Source organism: Trachinotus anak, unplaced genomic scaffold (assembly GCF_046630095.1).
Source record: "Trachinotus anak isolate AG129_WGS33_773 ecotype Australia unplaced genomic scaffold, CSIRO_AGI_Tana_v1 ptg000007l, whole genome shotgun sequence".
NCBI classification, from domain to species: Eukaryota; Metazoa; Chordata; class Actinopteri; order Carangiformes; family Carangidae; genus Trachinotus; species Trachinotus anak.
Window position 1 is genome coordinate 24544929 of NW_027273858.1, and position 20548 is coordinate 24565476.

Sequence of the window (20548 nt, forward strand, 5' to 3'; positions counted from 1 at the left end):
TTTCTGTCACTACCCAGAGCTCATGTCCACAGGTGAGAGTTGGAACAAAGATCAACTGGTAAATCAACTGTTTTGTCTTGCGGCTCATTTGTCTCTTCAGTGGTCAACGGTCCAGTATGATGTACGCTTTACTGCTGAAGCTGCCCCAGTCTGCCTGTCAGTCTGTCTCCCACACTGTCCTACTCTCACTTGTGAATAAGACCCTGAGATACTTTAAGTCCGTAACTTGGGGCAGCAGCTCATCCCCAACCCGGAGGGAGCACTCTGTTTTCCAGCAGAGAACCATGGCCTCAGAACTGGAGGTGCTGACTCTCATCCCACCTCCTTCACACTCAGCCTCCATCCAGCAGTTGTGGAGACAATTTATTCAAAACCATAAATGTTCACCTGGTGGTGGTGGAGAGGAAAATCAGTGGATTGTGTAGTCATTATGAACTCTAAATGTCTGTACAAAATTTCATGGTGTTCTCTCCAGTAGTTGAGATATTTTAGTTTGGATCAAAGGACCAACTGTTTGTGGGTTTGACATCGGGAGTCATAAGTTTTATATTTCATGCAGTTATTTGATTTGCTATTAAAACATATAAGTATTGATTATAGGTGATTTATGTTAACACACTTTTAACCTTATGTTTTTGGCCTCACTTGTAATAGCTTATGTAAGCAGCAATGTCTCAGTATCTTCAGTTTCCTTGAATGATTGCAGCGGTGCAACAGGAAACGTTGCAATTTTTTATGAATATATTTGCATCATCGATGATTTAGGATGGCCTCTCTATTGTATGATCACACACCCACACACTATAGCAGCACAGGCCAATTAAAGGCAGTGATCAAGTGTGTTCATTCTACACTTGCACAGCTATCTTTATTAGAAAAGGGCTGTGGTCCCAGGAGCTGAATCATGAGCAGCTCTGAAATGATTAGTGTTGTTTCACCTAGAGGCTGAGAATCTTTATCTAAGCTGAGTCATTTTATGTTTATGTTGAAGGAATTTCATAGGTGTTGTTGGTTTTTTGAAGCATTTTTATTTTGGCCACAGGGATTCTGCCCCCCCACTGATACTGACAGTCAGCTATCTGAAACTGGCTGTTATTGTCTCCCAAATATGGATATGAATACTTCATGATTTCACATCCCTTCTTAGCTCTGCTGTGACACTATCTTCAGTAATTAACAGCACAGAGGTGTCCATTTCTAAACAAGTTCCCTTTTCAAAACCTTTTCTGTTGCCTGTGTGGATGCCCCCTCCCCCATCCTACACCCCCAGTAAAATACCAAACGTCAGTCTGTTGGCTGTAATTACAGGAATCTTGCCATCTTCACGAGGGACCGCGGGGCAGGATAGGTACTAAATTGGATGAAAAGTAAGGCAGGAGATGTGTGTGGACAACAGGGTTTTGGGGTTAATTAGAATTTCTGTTTGGCATTTGACAACGTTGTAGAATTGTCTGTGGTTGATTATCAGTGTTATTTCCAGGTTTTAACTACTTGGCCATGCACTGTCTGAGATGAGATGTTGTTCTTCATGTAGAGGTGAGATAGGACGTCTAAATGGTAAAAATACATACAGGTCTTCTCTTTTTATGAGACACAGTAAACAGAGACATAACATACATGGTGGGGAAGTCATGTTCCAGATGAAATAACCTGCAGTGTTGTGGGTCCACGATTTACTCACTGAGCCACAGTTAAATCTTTTATCACTCTGCAGTAGGCAGTTAATTAACCTCACAATACCTGAACTGCAGCCTATCCACTGCCACGTATAACCCTTATCACAATCATATTGGGACTGCTGGTATTAACAGATATGTTGATATGTGACCATTATTTTTGTAACCACAGATATTTACCCTTAAAAAAACCATGGTTGGTGAAGACTTTCACTTTTTACTGGTAAACGATGTAGAATGAACGGTGAAGTTATTGTTAATGAGCAATGGACAGCAAAGTGTCTCTGTAGCTTCATGTGAGTAACAAATTAAAAGGTGACTTAATATTTGTTGCTATGGCAACATCACAGTACACAGCCAGCAGTAAACAGCCTTATTTTAATCTATGATATTTCAGATGGTTTGATGATCTTTAGTTTGCCTTTATGAAGGATGACAGTGCAGCACGTTATGTACAAGAGACAGACAAGAAGGTCAGGGTGAGAGAGTACGATGTGTGGCAGAGCGCCTCGGGCTGGACTCAAACCTGGGCCACTGTATTCAGAAACTGACCCTCAAAACGAACCGTCAGGACTTCTGGAACTTTGTGATGTCACAACAAAACAGTTGCAACAATTGTAGTTTTATCCTGAGAGAAGCTGAACAAATATGTTCAGATCCTTTTTCACTGACCACAAACAGAAAGACTGACTGACCTGATCAGTCTTTATTCAGTGTTTCCCATACATTGATCTACCACAACCTCAGTATTGACCACCACATATTGATTTTCTATTTTTTTTTCACTATTTCAAAAAGGTAAAATCTTATTTCTTTGTAGAGCTGTGCACAGAGCAGCCCCTCCTTACCCACGCTGCCTCTCTCTCTCACACACACACAAACACATTGTCGATTGACCCATCTGTCATAGTCACACTGGCCATCAAGAACACCGCAAGAAATCCTGCCGAATCGGTGGCTCAGTGGACCATTAAAAATTCCATTCAGTTTTTACTGTCTGTGTCTTTACTGTTCAGTTATTTACAGTCACAAAGTACCTGGCAATTCAAATATTTACAGTGGAGCACCTCATACACAGTATTATTTAATAATTCATTTAAACACACACACACACACACACACACACACACACACACACACACAGACAGAGGATCTACTAAAGGTTATGGTATTAAAAAACTGAAGGTCCAGACTGGACTAAGAACCCCAGCGGTTCATCACTCAGCTGTGACCTGTGGTAAAGGACAGGACAGACTACCTTGGCTGATGTACCCCCCCACCCCTGACTGTGCACATCAGGAGCATTATCTCCACCATGTAACCTGTACATTTCCAGCTGAACCATGTATTTGTTCTTCAGTAATATGACTAGTTCACATCCATAAACTGACATAGGAAAATAGTTGATGCTCCGACTGTGTGTGTGTGTGTGTGTGCGTGTGTGTGTGTGTGTGTGGTTTTCCACACTTCCAGAGGCCACCCATAGAGGAAATCTAAATATATAGCTTGAGCTCTGACTCTGGCTTAAATACATACATCTTTATATTATATATATATATATTATAGAGTGTGTGTGTGTGTGTGTGTTTCTGAATGATTCACAACATGATATCAAATGCAACTTCCTGACAGACTATCTCTGTGAGGCAGTTGATTTGAAACTAGGTCAGGCTACATGGGCGAACAGAGGGACATTAGAAACCAAGGGTAGCACCTTTATTTCCAGCTGCCCTTCCACATGCCACGCTAACTCATGCAGCCTCTCACGTTCACGTCTGTAGGCCCGTTAACTATTCATCAGCCTGAGCATCCAACATGGCTATACATAGCACCTATCTCTGTATGCCCCCCAGAAGGCCCTAAATCACAACGAGTGGAGGCCTGCTGTCTGTAGCATGGTGATGACTGCAGGTCAGCACCACCAGGAGTGTCATAGCTGTGATGGATGTCATGGCTGTTTGTGCTGCTGCTTGTCCTGTGGCTGAGAGCAGGCTCTGGATTTTCTTACTGCTGCTCTGGCCCTAAAAAGTGATGGAGTCTCTAGGATTTCATTGAAGTCGGAGTTTCTTTGCAGAACATGGAGAGCCAGGGAGTGGGTTTTTTTTTTTTTTACTTGTGAAAATTATGTGCAGCTGTAAACGGTACCCAATGATTCAGGTAGTTCACCGTAGTTTTGGGGGATCATTAAAAACTAGATATTTATGTCAGTTTGGAAACCTTTTGAGCACTTTATTATATCATTAGGCAGGAAACATGTAGGATATGTGGTCGGGATCATTTACATCTGAATAATTAAACACTTGGATCAAATGTTGTGGTTTTTGAGTCTTTTTTGGCTCAGTTTATCAAATTAAATGAAAATAGATGATTAAAGTGTAATTGAATCTGTAAACTTCAATGAGAGTTTGAGTACAGCATTTGTCATTGGCTAAACTTGTATTATTTATCCAGTCCCTAAGTCACTCCTCACAAAGCCAGTGGTTAATCACACTCATGAAATCCAGCCCTGAAGTGACATGTGCCATCATTTAGTGGTTCAAAGCGAGCGTCCTCAGGCCACAAGTTGTTGTGCCTCTGTGCTGGGACAGTTGTGGCCAGAGGCAAAGCTGATATGTACAGACCAGCTTGAGGAAGTTTCCTCAGGTGACTTGAACTCAAAGATAAACTGTGTAGATTTTGGTGGTCAGGGTCAAGGTCACTATGACCAGACACACTTTTGACCATAGGTTAAATCCATCAAGCAGTAATTCTGGTTGAGCTTTTAGCTAACTGATGATGTTTTTATCACCTCTCCACCTAGAGTTCAGACAGTCCACTCAAAAGCAAAGATGTCTAGCTCAGGGTGGCTGAATAAAAACCTTGGGAACCACCAAAGTCACTGGCATATTTTGAGAACAAATTCATTAGATGACTTTTATTCTGAATGAATAGTTTATACCATGAAATGTTTCTGACCTTCACGTATTTTGCATATTTAATGTCTGAAAAAAGGGAGAAAGAAGGTTGTGAGAAAAAGGAAACACAAATGCTTTGTAAAGGTTGTCAGTGTCTCTCAGTGGTGTCCCCTTCTCTACCCTTGTTTATTCTCTGTTTATTAAAAAAAAAAGACATGTATTTAAAGTGTTGGTGGACGTTCTGCCCCTTCTTTTTATTATTTTCTCTTTCACTCTGTCTCGTGGCTTTTATTACCCACAGCGGAGGGAAAACAGTCCTACACTGGCAGGGAGCAGGAGGAGGCGTTCTGATGAGTTGTGAGTGCTGTATGTAGAAGGGATTGTGATTCCATGGTGCCGTCCACAGACTATGGTTATACAGTCATGGAAAAAATTATTAGACCACCCTTGTTTTCTTCAATTTCTTGATCATTTTAATGCCTGGTACAACTAAAGGTACATTTGTTTGGACAAATATAATGATAACAACAAAAATAGCTCATAAGAGTTTAATTTAAGAGCTGATATCTAGCCATTTCCCATGTTTTCTTGATAATAACCAAAATCACTTAAATTCTAGCATCAATAGCTATGGCATTGTACTACCAAAAACAGTGCTTTTAGGCATTCTATGTTTTCTTTTCTGCCTCTTTTAGTCACATGATACACACAGGAGTTAGTACTTGATTGCATAACCATTGTTTTTGATGACTGCAGCCATGCGTCTTGGCATGCTCTCCACCAGCTTCTGACATTGTTCTGCTGTCACAGCAGCCCATTCCTGTTGCACAAATTCAAACAAATTTGCTTTGTTTTTGGGCTTGTGGTTTTTGAGTTTGATGATTTTCCACAGGTTTTCCATTGGATTCAGATCTGGTGATTGAGCAGGCCAAGGCATGGTTCGAATGTTTGGTTCTCCATCCAGGCTTTAACTGACCTTGCCGTGTGGCAAGGGGCATTGTCTTGTTGGAAAATCCAGTCATTCGAGGCAGGAAAGAGTTTTCCAGCTGATGGAAGAAGACTGTTTTCAAGAGTAGCCCTGTACATGACCTGGTTCATTCACCCTTCACACAATTACATTTGCCCTGTGCCACCCATACTGAAACAACCCCAGATCATCACTGATCCACCCCCATGTTTTACTGTAGGGGCAAGACAGTCTGGTTTGTAGGCTTCTCCAGGCTTCCTCCTAACCAGTAAGTTGGCTGGAGTGGGCATCAATTCAAAATTGGATTCATCACTGAAGAGAACCTAAGCCCAGTCATCAACGGTCCAATCCTTGTGATCCCTAGCAAAGAGTAACCGGGCCTTCCGCTGCCTTTCGTTGATGTAGGGCTTCTTCCGTGCCCTGTGTGACTTCAGACCAGCTTCAAGAAGTTGGTTTTGAACTGTCCTTGCCGAACAAGTCACATGTCTTGACAGTGCCCACTCATTTTTAAGGTCCCTGGAGGTCTGACGACAATTCCTGACACAGGAAGGCACGGTCATCTCCTGGGGTAGAAAGACGTTTCCTGCCTCGACCAGCTAGCAATTTGGTAGTACCATGTTCGGCTTGTTTTTTCTTGGTGTAATGAACGGCTGTCTTGGAGATCTTCAGTTTTTTTGGCTACCTGTCTCTCACTCATGCCAATTTCCAGCAGTGCCAAGATGGCTGCCTTTGTGGCTTCACATTATTCTTTTGTTTTAGGCATTATGTGAGAGCTGACAACTTCTGAGTTGTGCCACAGCTTGAATGTAAGCAGGAAACCACTCCAGGCCTTTGCATGTGCAATGCTGCTGATGACATGAAATGGCCTCTTATATACCCTGGGAATACAATTCACCTTAAGCATTTCAAATAGGACATAAAGTATTTTGTAATTAGCTGCATTTTAGTCGTGTTCATTGTATTCTTCAGGTAATATACCTTTAGTGATACCAGGCATTAAAATAAACAAGAAATTGAAGAAAACAAGGGTGGTCTAATAATTTTTTCCATGACTGTAGGATTGGAGAGCAGATTGAAGCCTGGTGAGGTCAGTGTGGTGCAGATTCTGGGAGGACAGTGGAGAGCTGGGAGTTTCAATATAAATGTAAAACAGTCTGGTGCCACAAACGAGCTGTTCTATTTGTTTTGAGGCTGACACTTGAGGGCACGCACATGGATACACAAGTACCTCCACACACACTAAACAGCCCATCTCACAATGATGCAGTGCACATGGTCAGCCTGTTGATAATTATCTCACTGTCTCAACAGACCCTTGTATCTGATTGGCTCCTGAACAAGTGCTGGTTGATGAGACTGACGGCTGAAAATTAACCCAACACTGAGTCTTCAATGATGTTTTCTCAGTCTTGTTTTCGTATTGACAGGAGCCATCCTCTGCCTCCCTCTCAAAGTAACATGTCATCATCAGGATGTGACTTTGTCTAATATTCCACAGTCAGAGGCAGGAGGCAGGACTCTCAGGGTTCCTGACGTACTGGATGGACTGCAGTCAGTGATTCTACAGATAGTCATGGATACACCCTAATGACTGGTGATCCTCTGACTTATCATTTCAGTTTTTCACTTAACCAGCAAGTCAGTCTAACCTGTGTATCACAGTTTGGAACAGACACACAGTGAATTCTCAGTGATCATGACACATGATACATCTGGTTAGTAAACACTCCCTGCCATGGTCAGTGTCCTCTTAATAACTCCACAGTTCTTTACTACCAAGAGACCGTTTCTGTTCATCTGTGTGGAGCTGAACTTTGGGACCATATGTTCATATTTAACATCCTGTCAGTGTACCTGTTTGTTGTTTGTTTTTATGCTTCCACATCGGCTACAGCCAGTTCGTCTGTCCACTGGTTGTTGTTTATCTGTCCATTCTTTCATGGGAGATATCTCAGTTACACCTTGAGGCAACTTCTTCAAATTTAGTACAAATGTCCACTGGACTCAGGGACAAACTGATTAGAATTTGGTGGTCAAAGGTCAAGGTCATTGTGACCTCACAAAACACTTTTTAGCCATTACTCAAGACATGGTGATAATTCTATTTTATCTGTCAGTGCACAGTACAGATAACATTGGTCACATTCACTACCCAGCTCTCCCTTCACATCCAAACACTCCCGTGTCAGTGGTGCCTGCTCCGTCATGTTGTTGGTGCCTGCTCCATCATGTTGTTATGATCTGATATAGATCACATCTAGCTGGTGCTTCACTTTCACTCAGTTACTGGTTTTTAAATAATTCCAGTTCTGCCAAACTTAAACTGGAGAACGGCAACTTCAGTTTTGTGTACAAAAGCTGGGTTGTGATTGTCGAACTGATCCAGTCTTGCAGTCGGTCTAAAGAAGGAGGAGAAAACATTGAAGGGGGGGTTTGTCCTCTGACCCTGGTGTTTGCTGCTGAGCGTATGTCTCCTGCTGACTCTGCAGAGCCATGTCCTGGGATTTCAGGCTTCAGTTTGGTCAAGATCATTGACTGTCACACACACACATCACCGCAGACCCCCCACACACACCACATCACATCAGGCTGAAGATAAACGTGTTCCTTATGAGCTTGTTCTGTGACACAGAGGAAAACATATGACCTGACCTGTCCTTTGGTCATTTGTAGTTTTCTCATAACAGTTATTCAAACCTGTGGAAACAGTAGAATAACAAACAGCTGGTTTTAATTGTGTTAATGTTGTTGTCACAACAGTAGAACACAACGCTCTGTGAGATCTTATTGTGATGTGGGTCTCTAAGTGGAGCTTTGACATCCAGATCCTGTTCCCAGTCAACTGTAGACAGCAGCCGTGAGTACCTACTGTCTGTGTTTGAGCATCTTACACTTTGAGTCCTTCCTATCTCTCTGCAGTTCTGGATATGGCTCGTCACGTGCCTTTATATCGGGCACTACTGGAGCTGCTGAGGGCCATTTCCACCTGCACTGCCCTGGTCCCTCTGCTGCTGCCGCTATCTGGAGACCCGGGGCAGAGCGAGGAGGAGGAGGATGAAGAGCACTCTGAGGGACAGACCTCTGTTGGGATGCTGCTGGCCAAGATGAAGACGTGTGTGGACACATACACCAATCGCCTCAGGTGAGATGGAGAACATTGATATGAATGTCTGTCATATGTGAATAATTTTGCATTCCTTTAGTTGTCTTCTAAAAACTGACTCCAGACATGACAGGTCTCCTCTCTGTGATACTGATGACCTGAGAGGCTTTATATCTGTTGCCCTGTTCACACTGGAGGATGTGACTGTCTCAGAAGAGACTTGGAGCTGCAGTCTCTGAGCTGCTGCTGGAGGTCAGGGGCACATGGAGAGACGTTCTGTGCAGAATAGGCTTCAGTCTCACCAGAAACATGAACTTCATGATCAGGAAAAGAAAACTGCTTTGTATTAAAGGAGCTATTTGTAGGTTTTGCTATTGCTACATAGCTAATGTTAGCATTAACAGCTGTTTACTTAACAGTCTTGTCAAGTGCCTCAGCCTTCATTGTGTTTAGAAGACCAGAGGTTATAATATGTCCTCTGAGCAGCTACGGCTTCAGGACAGACTGGATGCTACAGTAACAAGACTGTCCAGCCAAACAGAGGCTAGCTGGTTAGCATGCTAGCTTCAGCAGAACAAAAGAAGTGATAGAAATAGAAGCAAAACACAAGGGTTGATTTCCACCTCTGGAGACAGATGTTAGTGAGTAAAGAATGAAGTCTGATGCGGAACTCACAACGTGTCTTCTAGACTGGTGAGTAAACAGCTGCTAATGCTAACATTAGCTATGGAGCAATAGCAGAACTTATTAACAACTCCTTTAAGCACCGTACCTTTTACACACACTCACATTACCAGTTGAACACATCCTACGTCATTCATGGCCACAACATCTTCAGATGGTGAAATCATCTCCTTCACTCAAAGCTTGTTGACAACATGCTGTACTCAGGTTTACACGTATGTACACACACTGCACACATACATGTCAAAGTGTCTCATTCTGAATGATGTATCTGCTAGTATTTTTAGAGCTGCCTGTCATGAATGTTGCAGCAGCCATCGTATGGTTCATTTCAAGTACCACAGCAAGAAAACCTGCTGCTTCCTGCACTCTCTTACACTGAATCCAGCAGCAGATCATAGAGATGTGAGCATGGGCCAGAATGATGTCCCAAATCTTATCTGAAAGCTCTTGGACCAGGTCCAAAGATGTAGCTTTTGTAGGTGAAGTAAGGAGGTGGCACCCTTAGATGCTGGGTTGAGATCAAGAATCTGATGCTTACAAAGTCATGAAGTTGAAGATGTTGAAAGATTTTCAGATGTGGAAGCTTTAATGAGCTGCTGACATGATGTATCACAGTAATCCAGTGATGTGTCTGTACATCCAGGGCTACAATGCTCACAGGAACCAGCAGGAGCTGATTCAACTCTGAATGGTTCCAGTTTGACAAAATGGAAGTAAATGTGGCTTTAGAAATACTAGAAACTCCCTGTAGCAGCATATTTGATTAGTTTTAGGGATTGATCTCTGTTAAGCTGATTATCAAACAGTTTTGACTTTGTCCAGTATTGTACACAAGTCAACATTCAGGTGAATCAGATGCAATGAAATGCAGCAGAAGGACAAGCAGCTTCTCACCATAAAATCCAAGGACATCGCTCTGAGCACGATTTAAGATACAGGAAGAAAAACAGCATTGAGGCTGTAATTGATACTGGATGGAGATGATAAATTAACCACGTACATGCTCTGGGTGGGATTAGCATCACTGACTGGCACCGGTGATGTTAAACCACTATGTCAGCCCCACCCAGAGAAATAAAAGCAGTTTGAATGGGGCTTAGCTTTGGTACGAGCTGTTGTATCTCACCAGTGGTTGTTTCCTCTCTTCTCTCTGCACCACATCAACTCCTCCCAGGTGGTTGGCACATTAAAATACATGTGATATAATCACCAAAGCTTTCTGAAGTGGAGGTTATCAAACGACACCCACGTCTCCTTTGTGACTGAGTGCATTTGTGTCATAGGTCAAAGAAAGATAAGAGTAAAGGAGTGGTGAAGACAGAGAGCTCAGATCCAGAACCTGAGGGTCTGACTCTGCTGGTCCCTGACATCCAGAGGACGGCTGAGATAGTCTACACCGCTACGACCAGCCTGCGGCAGGCCAACCAGGGTATGTACTCAACACACTGTTTACCTGCTGTTGTTTCCATTCTCAGCTGTATCTACATTATTAATCACAGTAAATGAGTGTATCAATAAGATGAAGATGAGGATGAAGACATGTTGTATGACATAATTAGCAAATGTAAACACTGCAGTATAATCACCATAATGTTTAAGCATTAGTGTAGAACATTTGTACTGGGACATCTCTGCGTTAGAAACACCCCGGACTCACTGAACTCCACTTCTGTTTATTAATGGCAGATCAGTCATTGTTCTTGCAGTTAAGATGTAAATGAGGTTTAGATATGGAATCAGTGAAATTAATGAGATGTGTGTCCTACTCCGTTTGTTACTCACTATGGTCCCCACGTCTGGTTTTTTAAATTCAATCACTGAAGCAGATGATCGCACACTCTTTGATTTAAATCAGAATGACATCAGCACACCTGAACCAGAGTCCAGCACAAACCCACACTCGTGCAGCATGAAGACACAAACAAGTCCTGAGCAGATCTGGATCTGTGCTCCCTCCTTTACTAAAAGCCTTCGTTAGCTCACATCCAGAGCTATTCAACAGGTCCCAGTCCTCCTCTTTCACCCATCATCATCATCATCATCATATCTTTTCTCTGCCCTCTTGCTACAAGGACAAGGAAACAGGTTTCTAAGTGTAGTTTATCACAAAGTCTGAATTCCCTCAGCTGACTGACTGAAACACATCTGAGGCTATCGGCCTGTTTTTAAACCCAACAGACTGAAGCTACAGGTCACACTCAGCCCAAAGTACTGAGCTGATTTAACCCAGATTCACGCCTCCCAACAGCCAGAGGAGAAATGTGGTCCTGGACCTTGGTGGATTCTGATGCTCAGCCCAGATTATCTGTTGAAGTGAGGTGTTCACAGATCCAGTCTGAAACCTCCTGGACTGGGGCTGCCCCGGTCAATATCAAACATGTTTGATATTTCAGAGGTAAAATCAGGATGATGATGATTACATCAGCCAAGCAACAGTTAATACTCCGGGCTCTGAGGATAATATTAGCTAAGATAAAAGCTATTACTGACAGATATTATAGCTGACCTCCAGTTCTCACTGAAGACGACCTGTGTCGATCGTGTCTCTCCAACCACTTTCTGATCCAGACTCGTTTAGTCTTCTGCTTTTGGTTTTTCTTTTTGACCAACGTTACAACAAGACATTGCACCACAGTCTCCATGTTGTTCGCATCTTCTTCCTCAGGAGATCACATGAGATTAGATCATGTGAGGAGGTGCAGTGCTGCCTCTGGCACAATAATCTCAATCACATCCTGCAGTGTGTGATTGTCTTTAACTCCTGTCATCTGAGTCCATCTTAAAGCCTCTTATAATGTGACGTCTGTGGCTCTCGAGTCAGTGAAGCGCTGTACAAACCTAAAACTTTTCCACGTTCCTCTGCATCTTCTCCTGTGGAGAAGATGAAGAGTCATGGGACAGAGCACTGCTGTCTTCACTGGTGTTTGTTCATAGAAAGGAGACTCTTCCTGTTGGCCATTAGTCACACGAAAGTATCACCATCAGTGTCCTCTGCATGATGAAGCAACACCTGCCCCATTACCTTGTTGCTACATAGAACACAATATTAATTACCCGCCCCATGCCCTTTTCCTCCAGCTCCCTCCAGATAAACAGCCGTCTGACTGATCACTTGGGTGGGGAGCTGGTCATCAGCTGTGGTGGAGGTGTGCACGTAGGGAATGGGAGTCAGATAAAGATCAATGTCATGTCACTCCTCATAAAGAAACCCATGTGATAAAAGCTCAGCAGGCACATATCAAACAGAGCTGTACAGTGAGGAGCTCCAGGTCCTGACAGATGGATAATCATTTAATTAGTACACAGCTTTAAGAAAGATCTCAGAGAGGAGCCCTGATCACAGCAGCAGGAAGTACTGATGCACATCGGAGTACTTTATGAGTACATGTGTAACAGCCCAAAACCATGACATCAGCAGCCACTCTACGCTTTTGTGTACATCTTAGTCAGTGTGTCCATACAGTGTTTTTCTCTGGTCTCTGTGCAGTTTTTACAACGCATCACCACAGACCAGCTTTTTTCCAGTGTCCAACCCACCTGCTCCACAAAGACAAGAAGTCTTTGTTGTGTCAGATTCTGTCCAACACATCACATCAAGGTGACAAGCTCGGCCCCCTCTGATTGGCTGCCTGAAACGATACCAGCTTCTTCCTGAAAAGTTCAGAGATTTTCAACAAGAAGCTCTTGGAGCAGCTGCGCAAAAACAGCAGCATGCTCAGAAAGAGACAGGACAGCAGGTTTTTTCTCTCAGACCCTGAGCAGTCAGGCCCCGGTTTGATTCCTGGTTGGCTGGACCGTATGCTGTGTGTCTCTACTGTCTCCCTGTATTTCAGTTTGATGTTGCTGTTTTTCCCCAGATGTCCCAGAATTACTATGGTGACTGAAATTCTAATCAACCATACTGGTTCATACTGGTTCTTTATTGACATGTAGAATTAGTGGGCATATGGCATCATTTATCCTGAACATACTCAGTGTGATTTTGAAGGAAGAAACAACAGTTGAGTGTAGCATAAAACATGTTTTATATAGAAGTAATTATTCCGTAACTTCCACGGGTGGAGTTCAGAGGGTCGTAGTCGTCTCCACCAGGCTCTTTGTATGTCTTTGTGTACACACCTGTATGTTTGACAAAGATTGTTCCAGTTGCTCCGTAAGCAGACTCTTGTGATCAACATCCCTGTGGCTCTAAAGCTGATGCTCCTTTGTCTCTTTTCACACTGGTCTTCATCATCTTTGCTCCCCAGAGAGGAAGCTTGTGGAGTCGTCGAGGAAGGTGTCGAGCCGGCCCAAGCCCCTCTCCATCCTCCGCTCTCTGGAGGAAAAATATGTAGCTGCCATGAAGAAGCTGCAGTTTGGTGAGTTTATATGTTTGTGTGTTTATGTGTGCGTGTACATTCATATACAGTCGAGTGTCGCTCATGTTTTTGATTTTACTCTGAACACAAAAACAATGCTGTTGTCCCTCTGTAGAATTCCTCCTTTCCCCAACATGCACACACACTTCTCTGTCTGATATTACCCATAATGCCAGAGCTCTGACAGGGAAGCAGACTCAGGCTGCATCCCCGTCCTGCTCGTCCCTTTTGTCTTGTCCATCACTCTCCATTCAGCCATGTCCGGATTAATTACACTGGTTTTGCTGCGCTGCCATTGATTCAGTAAGAAGCTTGATTTCTGAACTAATCACAATTGACTGGAGTGGAAACAGTGTTGTTTCACTTAACAGACACACAAACTGAAGACAGTGAGGCCTTGACGGGGACTCACTATTACACAACATTAGTGTCTTCTTACTGCCATTACCACAAAGCAGTTAGACCAGCAAAGGTGAAACACACAGGTGGACATGTTGTCCAGTGAAACTTTGAAACTGCTTGAATTCTTTATAACAAGCGCGCACATGAACACAGTCAGCACACCGACAGCTTTGTATCTGTGTGACCACTTCAACTGTGTTCACAGGCAGTAATGACGTGTTCTCCTCTCTCTGTCCAGACACCTTTGAAATGGTTTCAGAGGACGAGGACGGGAAGCTCATGTTCAAGGTCAACTACCACTACATGTCTCAGGTGAAGAACGCCAGCGATACAAACAGCGCAGCCCGATCCCGCCGCCTCGCCCAGGAGGCCGTCACCCTGTCCACCTCTCTGCCCCTGTCATCCTCATCCAGCGTCTTCGTTCGCTGTGATGAGGAGAGACTGGACATCATGAAGGTACTTGTCACCTGTGTCACCTGACACCACAGTATGAGAGGCAGCTCAGAAACCATGACAACCACAGGTGAGGAGGAGCACAGAAAACCATCCATGTGTTTAACCACAACACAAACTAACAGATACGAGGTGTTGCGGTCAGTAAGTCAGTGAAAGCAGTGAAAAGAGGGGGGTCACAGTGTATAACCACAGGTCAGGCATTCATAACTGGTTCTGATGACTGTCAGTGTCACAGAGGAGCTTTGATGATACCATCAGATGGAGTGTGGTAGTTCTGTGAGGTTTGTACCCTATGATTGCTAGAAACCACTAGTTTGAGGACTTTGTGACTGAATGAACACTTGTGTGTTCATTAAGGGTGTTGTTGTACTGTGTTACTTTGTTGTTGTTACCACACGGCCTGTGGTTGACGGCTCTTACTCATTCCTCCAGTGACATTTAATAAACGGCTCTCACCCCACCAGTTGACTAATGGCACATTCTGCTTTCGTAAATGTCAAAATCCTCATCTGATTAGCTCAGTGTTGGCAAAAGAACAGACTGAATGAAGGCAGTGGATTACCAGCAACAAAGTCAAACATCAGCGTAATAACTGCAGTTTGTCTTGTTTTATTATTGGATCTTCATGCAGTCGTAGATGCAGACACATTAAGGCTGTAACTATGACAAACAACACCGACCATGCTAGATTTAAACCCACTTTGTTCACAAGGTGGGTAATAAGAGGACGGATCTTTGTCCTCAGCCAACAGTCCTGTCACAGCAGCGCGTTGTTGTGTTACACAAACATGTTCATAATCTACCAGAATGAACCTTTTACCCAAGAATAACATCAACAGAGAGGGACAGTGACTGGTGAGGTGGAAAGCTCCTGATCTGTGAGGGTCACTACATCCTCGCACCTCACGCCTGCATCCTCACATTAGTGCCCATTAGCACCCAGGCCGCTGCGTTCGTCCACCCCTGTCACAGCAGGGGGCTGTTCACATCTGTGCTGCACTATTTGTTGTTGCTCCTTCTCAAGGGTCTTCATGTTAAAAAACGGACCCCAGCCTTTTCTCCATTGGACTTTGTCCATGTGTCCCTTGTTAGGTCTGAATTCTGTGTCAAGTTGCTGGTGCAGATTAGTTCTGCTGTAGAAACTGTTTAAGCTGCTGTCACTGGGTAAAACCCCGATGAGAGAGCAGGAGGGAGACAGAAGGGAGGCTGAGGAGCGTGGAGAAGAAAGAATCATTCACTGATTTCACAGAATTTTACGAACACAAAGACACAACGTCACCATCCTGAGTCAATAAAATCTTGACCTCAGTTTGGTTTGAGATCTGTGATCAGTCACAGTATCATGTGGTCTGCTTCAGAACCCACATTATCTCTGTGTAGTGGAGTCACCTGCGCCTGTCCACAGTATCAACCCAATCAGCACAGTACCTGCTTCCTGTTTGGTTTCCTCACACAACTGAATGAAATTATTATTAATTATGCTCTGGAGTTTTAATTTGACTATTAGAAATAATATTACAGGTGACTTAGATTTGTCTGTATTTGGTCAGGGCCTTGTTACCGTTCTTTGATTAATGAGCGAATTTCATTTAGTGAGGAAATGAACCCTATTTTGCTCCACGAGGACTGTAGCCTGCTCTGTTTGTTCATAACATTGTTGTAATGAAAACCTAAGGGAGTCAGCACCCTTTCTCCATTTTACCCTTTACCCTGTATTCAGTCCATATTTACTGATGTCACTACATCCACCATGTTCCTCCTCTGTGTTCTCAGGTTCTGATCACAGGTCCAGCCGACACCCCGTACGCCAACGGCTGCTTCGAGTTCGATGTGTATTTTCCACAGGACTATCCCAACTCTCCTCCGCTGGTCAACCTCGAGACAACAGGTGGACACAGCGTGCGCTTCAACCCCAACCTTTACAATGATGGCAAAGTGAGTGGAAAACGCTTAGTATGTTAATGTTAATTTCAATGTTCTCTAGTTACAGCAGTATCTCTGTATGGAAGCCTACAACTGACAATATTTAAATGATTTATTCTGGCATCATTTGGAGATATTCCAAATTCCAGATATTCCTTTTTAATCATTGGTCCTAACTCTGATGAACATTCATGATGATCTGTCAGAGTCATCATGAGACACCAGAGGTTTCCATATCCACCTTGTATTCGCTAGGTTTGACTTAATTTGAATGTTTTCATACATCATGACCACAAAGAGATAAAATTTCAGTTTGAATGAATGAAGCATGAAGACATAACATTCCTGTAGGTGAGGAGACAAAGTGGGTTTGGGTTCAAAGCTACTCTCTCCTCTGATAGCTGCTGTGTTGAATTCTGTGGAAATGGAGGCAGAAATTCATCATAAAAATATTAAGCAGTGTGTGTAGAAAAAGTGTGAGAGAATAGCATCCTCTGAAAATAAGAAAATGACGTATCTACAGGCAGTGAGTATAAAGAAAGAACAGTTCAGCTGTTCTTGTGTGGAGGAGACGGGGTCAAGGTGCTGAAGCTCACCTAGTCTGCTGCAGCTCGTTAGGCAGCAACTGACAGTCCACATTTACATCCATAACGGCCCAGACAACAGCAGTAAGACTTACATGGGGCTTCCCACATCAATGATAGGGCCGGGGGGGGGGGGGGGGGGGGGGGGGGGACAGGTCTGATGATGGCATCTCATCAGTTTTGAAGACGCCAGGTGATGGAGATGTTTAACAAATGGTTTAACTAGTCAGCTTTTGTTCACCTCTGTGGTAAATGAATGGACCTGCACTAAACTGATCATCAGGTCGCTGACAGTCAGAATACACAGCAGTGAAGCCCATTAAAGATGAGTAGGAGTACTTCATTTTTCTAGATACTGCTCTAATGTCTCTGCAGTAAACATGCTAGCTTAGCATAACAAGCAGAGTTAGAACATGCACTTACTAACTTCCTCTGAAGCTCACTGTATTAACACTCTTTAAACTCTTTCTTCAAATCATCAACACTTCTCATTTTACTTAGTGTTTGTGCACAGGTTTAACAAATGAGATATAACCTGTTCATAAGTCAGCTTCAGAGGTGCAGACACATCTAGTCTTCACTTTAAATGAAACATGGAAACATGCTTAGGACCAAAATGCCTTTGACTTTGTGTTGGCAAGACTTCTGAGAATCCATGAAAGGCAGCTGCCACCTGTCCTCACACACTTTCTATCTGTGAGTTTGTCATTTTCAAAATATTTGCAGTGGTAAAATATCATAAAATCCAAAAGTATCAGCCCCTTCATCTCAATGACCTGTCAGTGGATTTGTCATCACCAACTCATGCTGTTCAGCTACATCAACAGATCTTTAGGTTAAATCCCAAAGTGTCAAAACACACCAGTGAAATGATGCTGAAGACATGGAGAATATTTCCATTTGTCAGAGCGGTGCAGCCGTGACTCTGGAGTTTGAATGTTTTACTAATTCAGTGTCAGTAAAGACCTGAAGGAGCTGATGGTACTGTCAGACAGTGTGGGGGATTCTTCCAGCGTCAAAGCTGCTCTCATGAAGGTGATGCTGCTTTTGTTTAAACTTTTTGAGAGGTGTTTGGTCTGCCAGTCAGCCTGCCCTCACTGATATCAGCAGAAACACCTGTCATTATTAAGCAGCACAGTTCAGCAGCTCCATGAACTACATCCTTCACAGGATCATAAAGTTAAATCAGCACCTTTAAAACTGTTCAGGAAAAACTGAACATGCTTCATGCAGGTAGGACCTATTACACAACTGCTGCATTTAGCTGACTGTGGCTAATGAGCTAGCATCTGAGTGTATATATGAAGGTTAACAACTGTTAACTACACTCCATTTACCTGATCTTCATTTCTTTTTTGTGTGTGTGTGTGTGTGTGTGTGTGTGTGCGCGCGCGCCAGGTATGTTTAAGTATCCTCAACACATGGCACGGAAGACCAGAGGAGAAATGGAACCCACAGACCTCAAGCTTCTTACAGGTGAGGATCCATCATGACGGCGTCACCTGTCTGAGAGGATCAGCAAGGCTGATGTCTGAGTGTTTGTCACAGGCCACAGTTCATCATGGCCCTGTCACTGCACCGCCAGGGGCTCTGTAGTAATGGGCTTTGTGTTTCGACAGCTGACATGAAGGATCCTTTTAAACTGGGGTTATTATTTTACTTTGGTGACAGTGTGTCAGTGTTAATCAAACCAAACACAAACCAATATCATTTGAACCTCCAGGTTATGCCTGTTTACACACATCAGTCATCTTGAAGTTACAATCAGTTGACTTCATGCATGTTTAGTCCAGATGTTGTCTATTTTTCAGACTTGATTTAGTTGACTGTTTTCACTCTTTACCCCTAAAATCCACATTGTGGAGGCTTACCTCTGAGGGTTTTGATGTGGTGAAGCAGCATGAGGCCCAGGACCAGTAAGGACCTGCCGCTAGTCTCCTAAAGGGGTGGGGCAGTGGTGAAACCCATGTGACATAGATACAGCAAATAATTCAAAATATGAGGTCTCCGCTCTGAACCGTCAGGGGTCAGACATTGCTGTGATAGAGCCACTGTGTGGACAGTTAATGTGTTCAAGAAAGAACCTTTCACCTGTGGATTCCATGAGCCATCATCTCTAATAGTTGAAAGAGAAGGTGCAGCAAGTAAGTTGCAGGATCTGTAAGAAAGCAGCAAGTTTCAGCAGCTGTAGCTGAACAACAGTTTTTAATGAAAATGCATATTCTGCTTATTTTTTCCATATTCATCTGTACGTTCTTTTATCTTGCTACTAGTCCTACACACCTGCAGCTAAAAACATGGTTGCAGAGCTAAAATGTTGGGCATGTTTGGGAGACAGGTGCTGTGACTCTGGCTGCAGGTGTCTGTACTGAGGTAAACATGATGAATAGTTGATTAAAAGTTTTAAAACTGTCGTCTGTCTGGGGATATAGAGAGGTTTGTCTGTATATTTCCCCTCTCTCCTTCCCAAAGGGGAGCCAGGTCACCATGGCAACCAGTTTATGAGCAGTTGCTGGCCAGACGTTGATGAGGCTTACTGTGATTGGCTAATTAGGCTGATTAACTCAGGGCCATTTTTACTGTTGACCATGTTGTCCTCTACCAACAGGAGAAATATCAGCAGCTTTATGGCAGATCAGCACAGGTGTCACTAATGATATTAACAAGAATCTCATACCTGCAGTGACTAAGATCGAGGAAGGTGTGAGGAAAAGTAATGTCCTCTGTAGTCATTAAAATATGAGTGTGTCTGTCTGTCTCTCTGTGTGTGTGCGCGTGTGTGTGCGTGTGTGTGAACCTCTGTGGTACAGCTCCTGTCATTAATACTCATGCTGATCATCCTGGTCAAATTGTCAGTACCTGAGGTGGTGGTCGGACTGTCAGGTGCTCCTGGCTGAATGCTTCCTCCCTCACATGCACTTGTTCAAATACAGCTGACAGCTGACTGACACACACCGAGCAGCAGCACAGTCACAATGTCTCCACAGATGTTCTAGTTATTGTAATTTGTCGTCCTCTGCCACGGCTCAAGCTGCTGTGAGCTGGAAATGTGAAACTTGGTTCAAAAACTGGAAATAATGAACAAATACCTCCTAAGAAACATGAGCCAATCAGCCCACATGGACTGCACCTATATAACACTCATACATCTCATCCATACATACTCTTATACAGGGGCAATTTTAGGTTCAGTATTGAGCCCTGGAAATGTTGAAAAGGCCACGCCCCTCACACCGTTGGTCCAGCTGACCTGAATGCTAATTAGCAAGTTGGACTTGTGTGTCAGATACAAGTCCAGCTTGCTAATTTGCATAATGTGAAAAAAAGTAAGGTCATTTGCTTTTTGACTCTCTTGACACTAAATGTGGTGAACAGCCGTGTGGGACTGATGTACTAATTTCTTGTTGGAATGTTTGATGATAATTTCATTTTTCAGATGTCTTTCATGGTTAGGGGAATATTTCTGCTCAAAAAGCTTTTTGTAAAGAGTGTAAATCT

General features: G+C 43.4%; 1 protein-coding gene across 7 annotated transcripts in view; it reads left to right on the forward strand.

Annotated features, from left to right (window-relative positions):
* birc6 (baculoviral IAP repeat containing 6) overlaps positions 1-20548 on the forward strand; it is a 108827-nt gene that overhangs the window by 72488 nt on the left and 15791 nt on the right. For all 7 annotated transcript variants that reach the window (XM_071481548.1, XM_071481550.1, XM_071481553.1 and 4 more), the window contains exons 65-70: positions 8457-8679; positions 10611-10756; positions 13575-13685; positions 14326-14543; positions 16317-16478; positions 18449-18526. In XM_071481548.1, coding sequence (XP_071337649.1) covers positions 8457-8679; positions 10611-10756; positions 13575-13685; positions 14326-14543; positions 16317-16478; positions 18449-18526 — 938 coding nt within the window. The remainder of the gene's footprint in view (positions 1-8456; positions 8680-10610; positions 10757-13574; positions 13686-14325; positions 14544-16316; positions 16479-18448; positions 18527-20548) is intronic.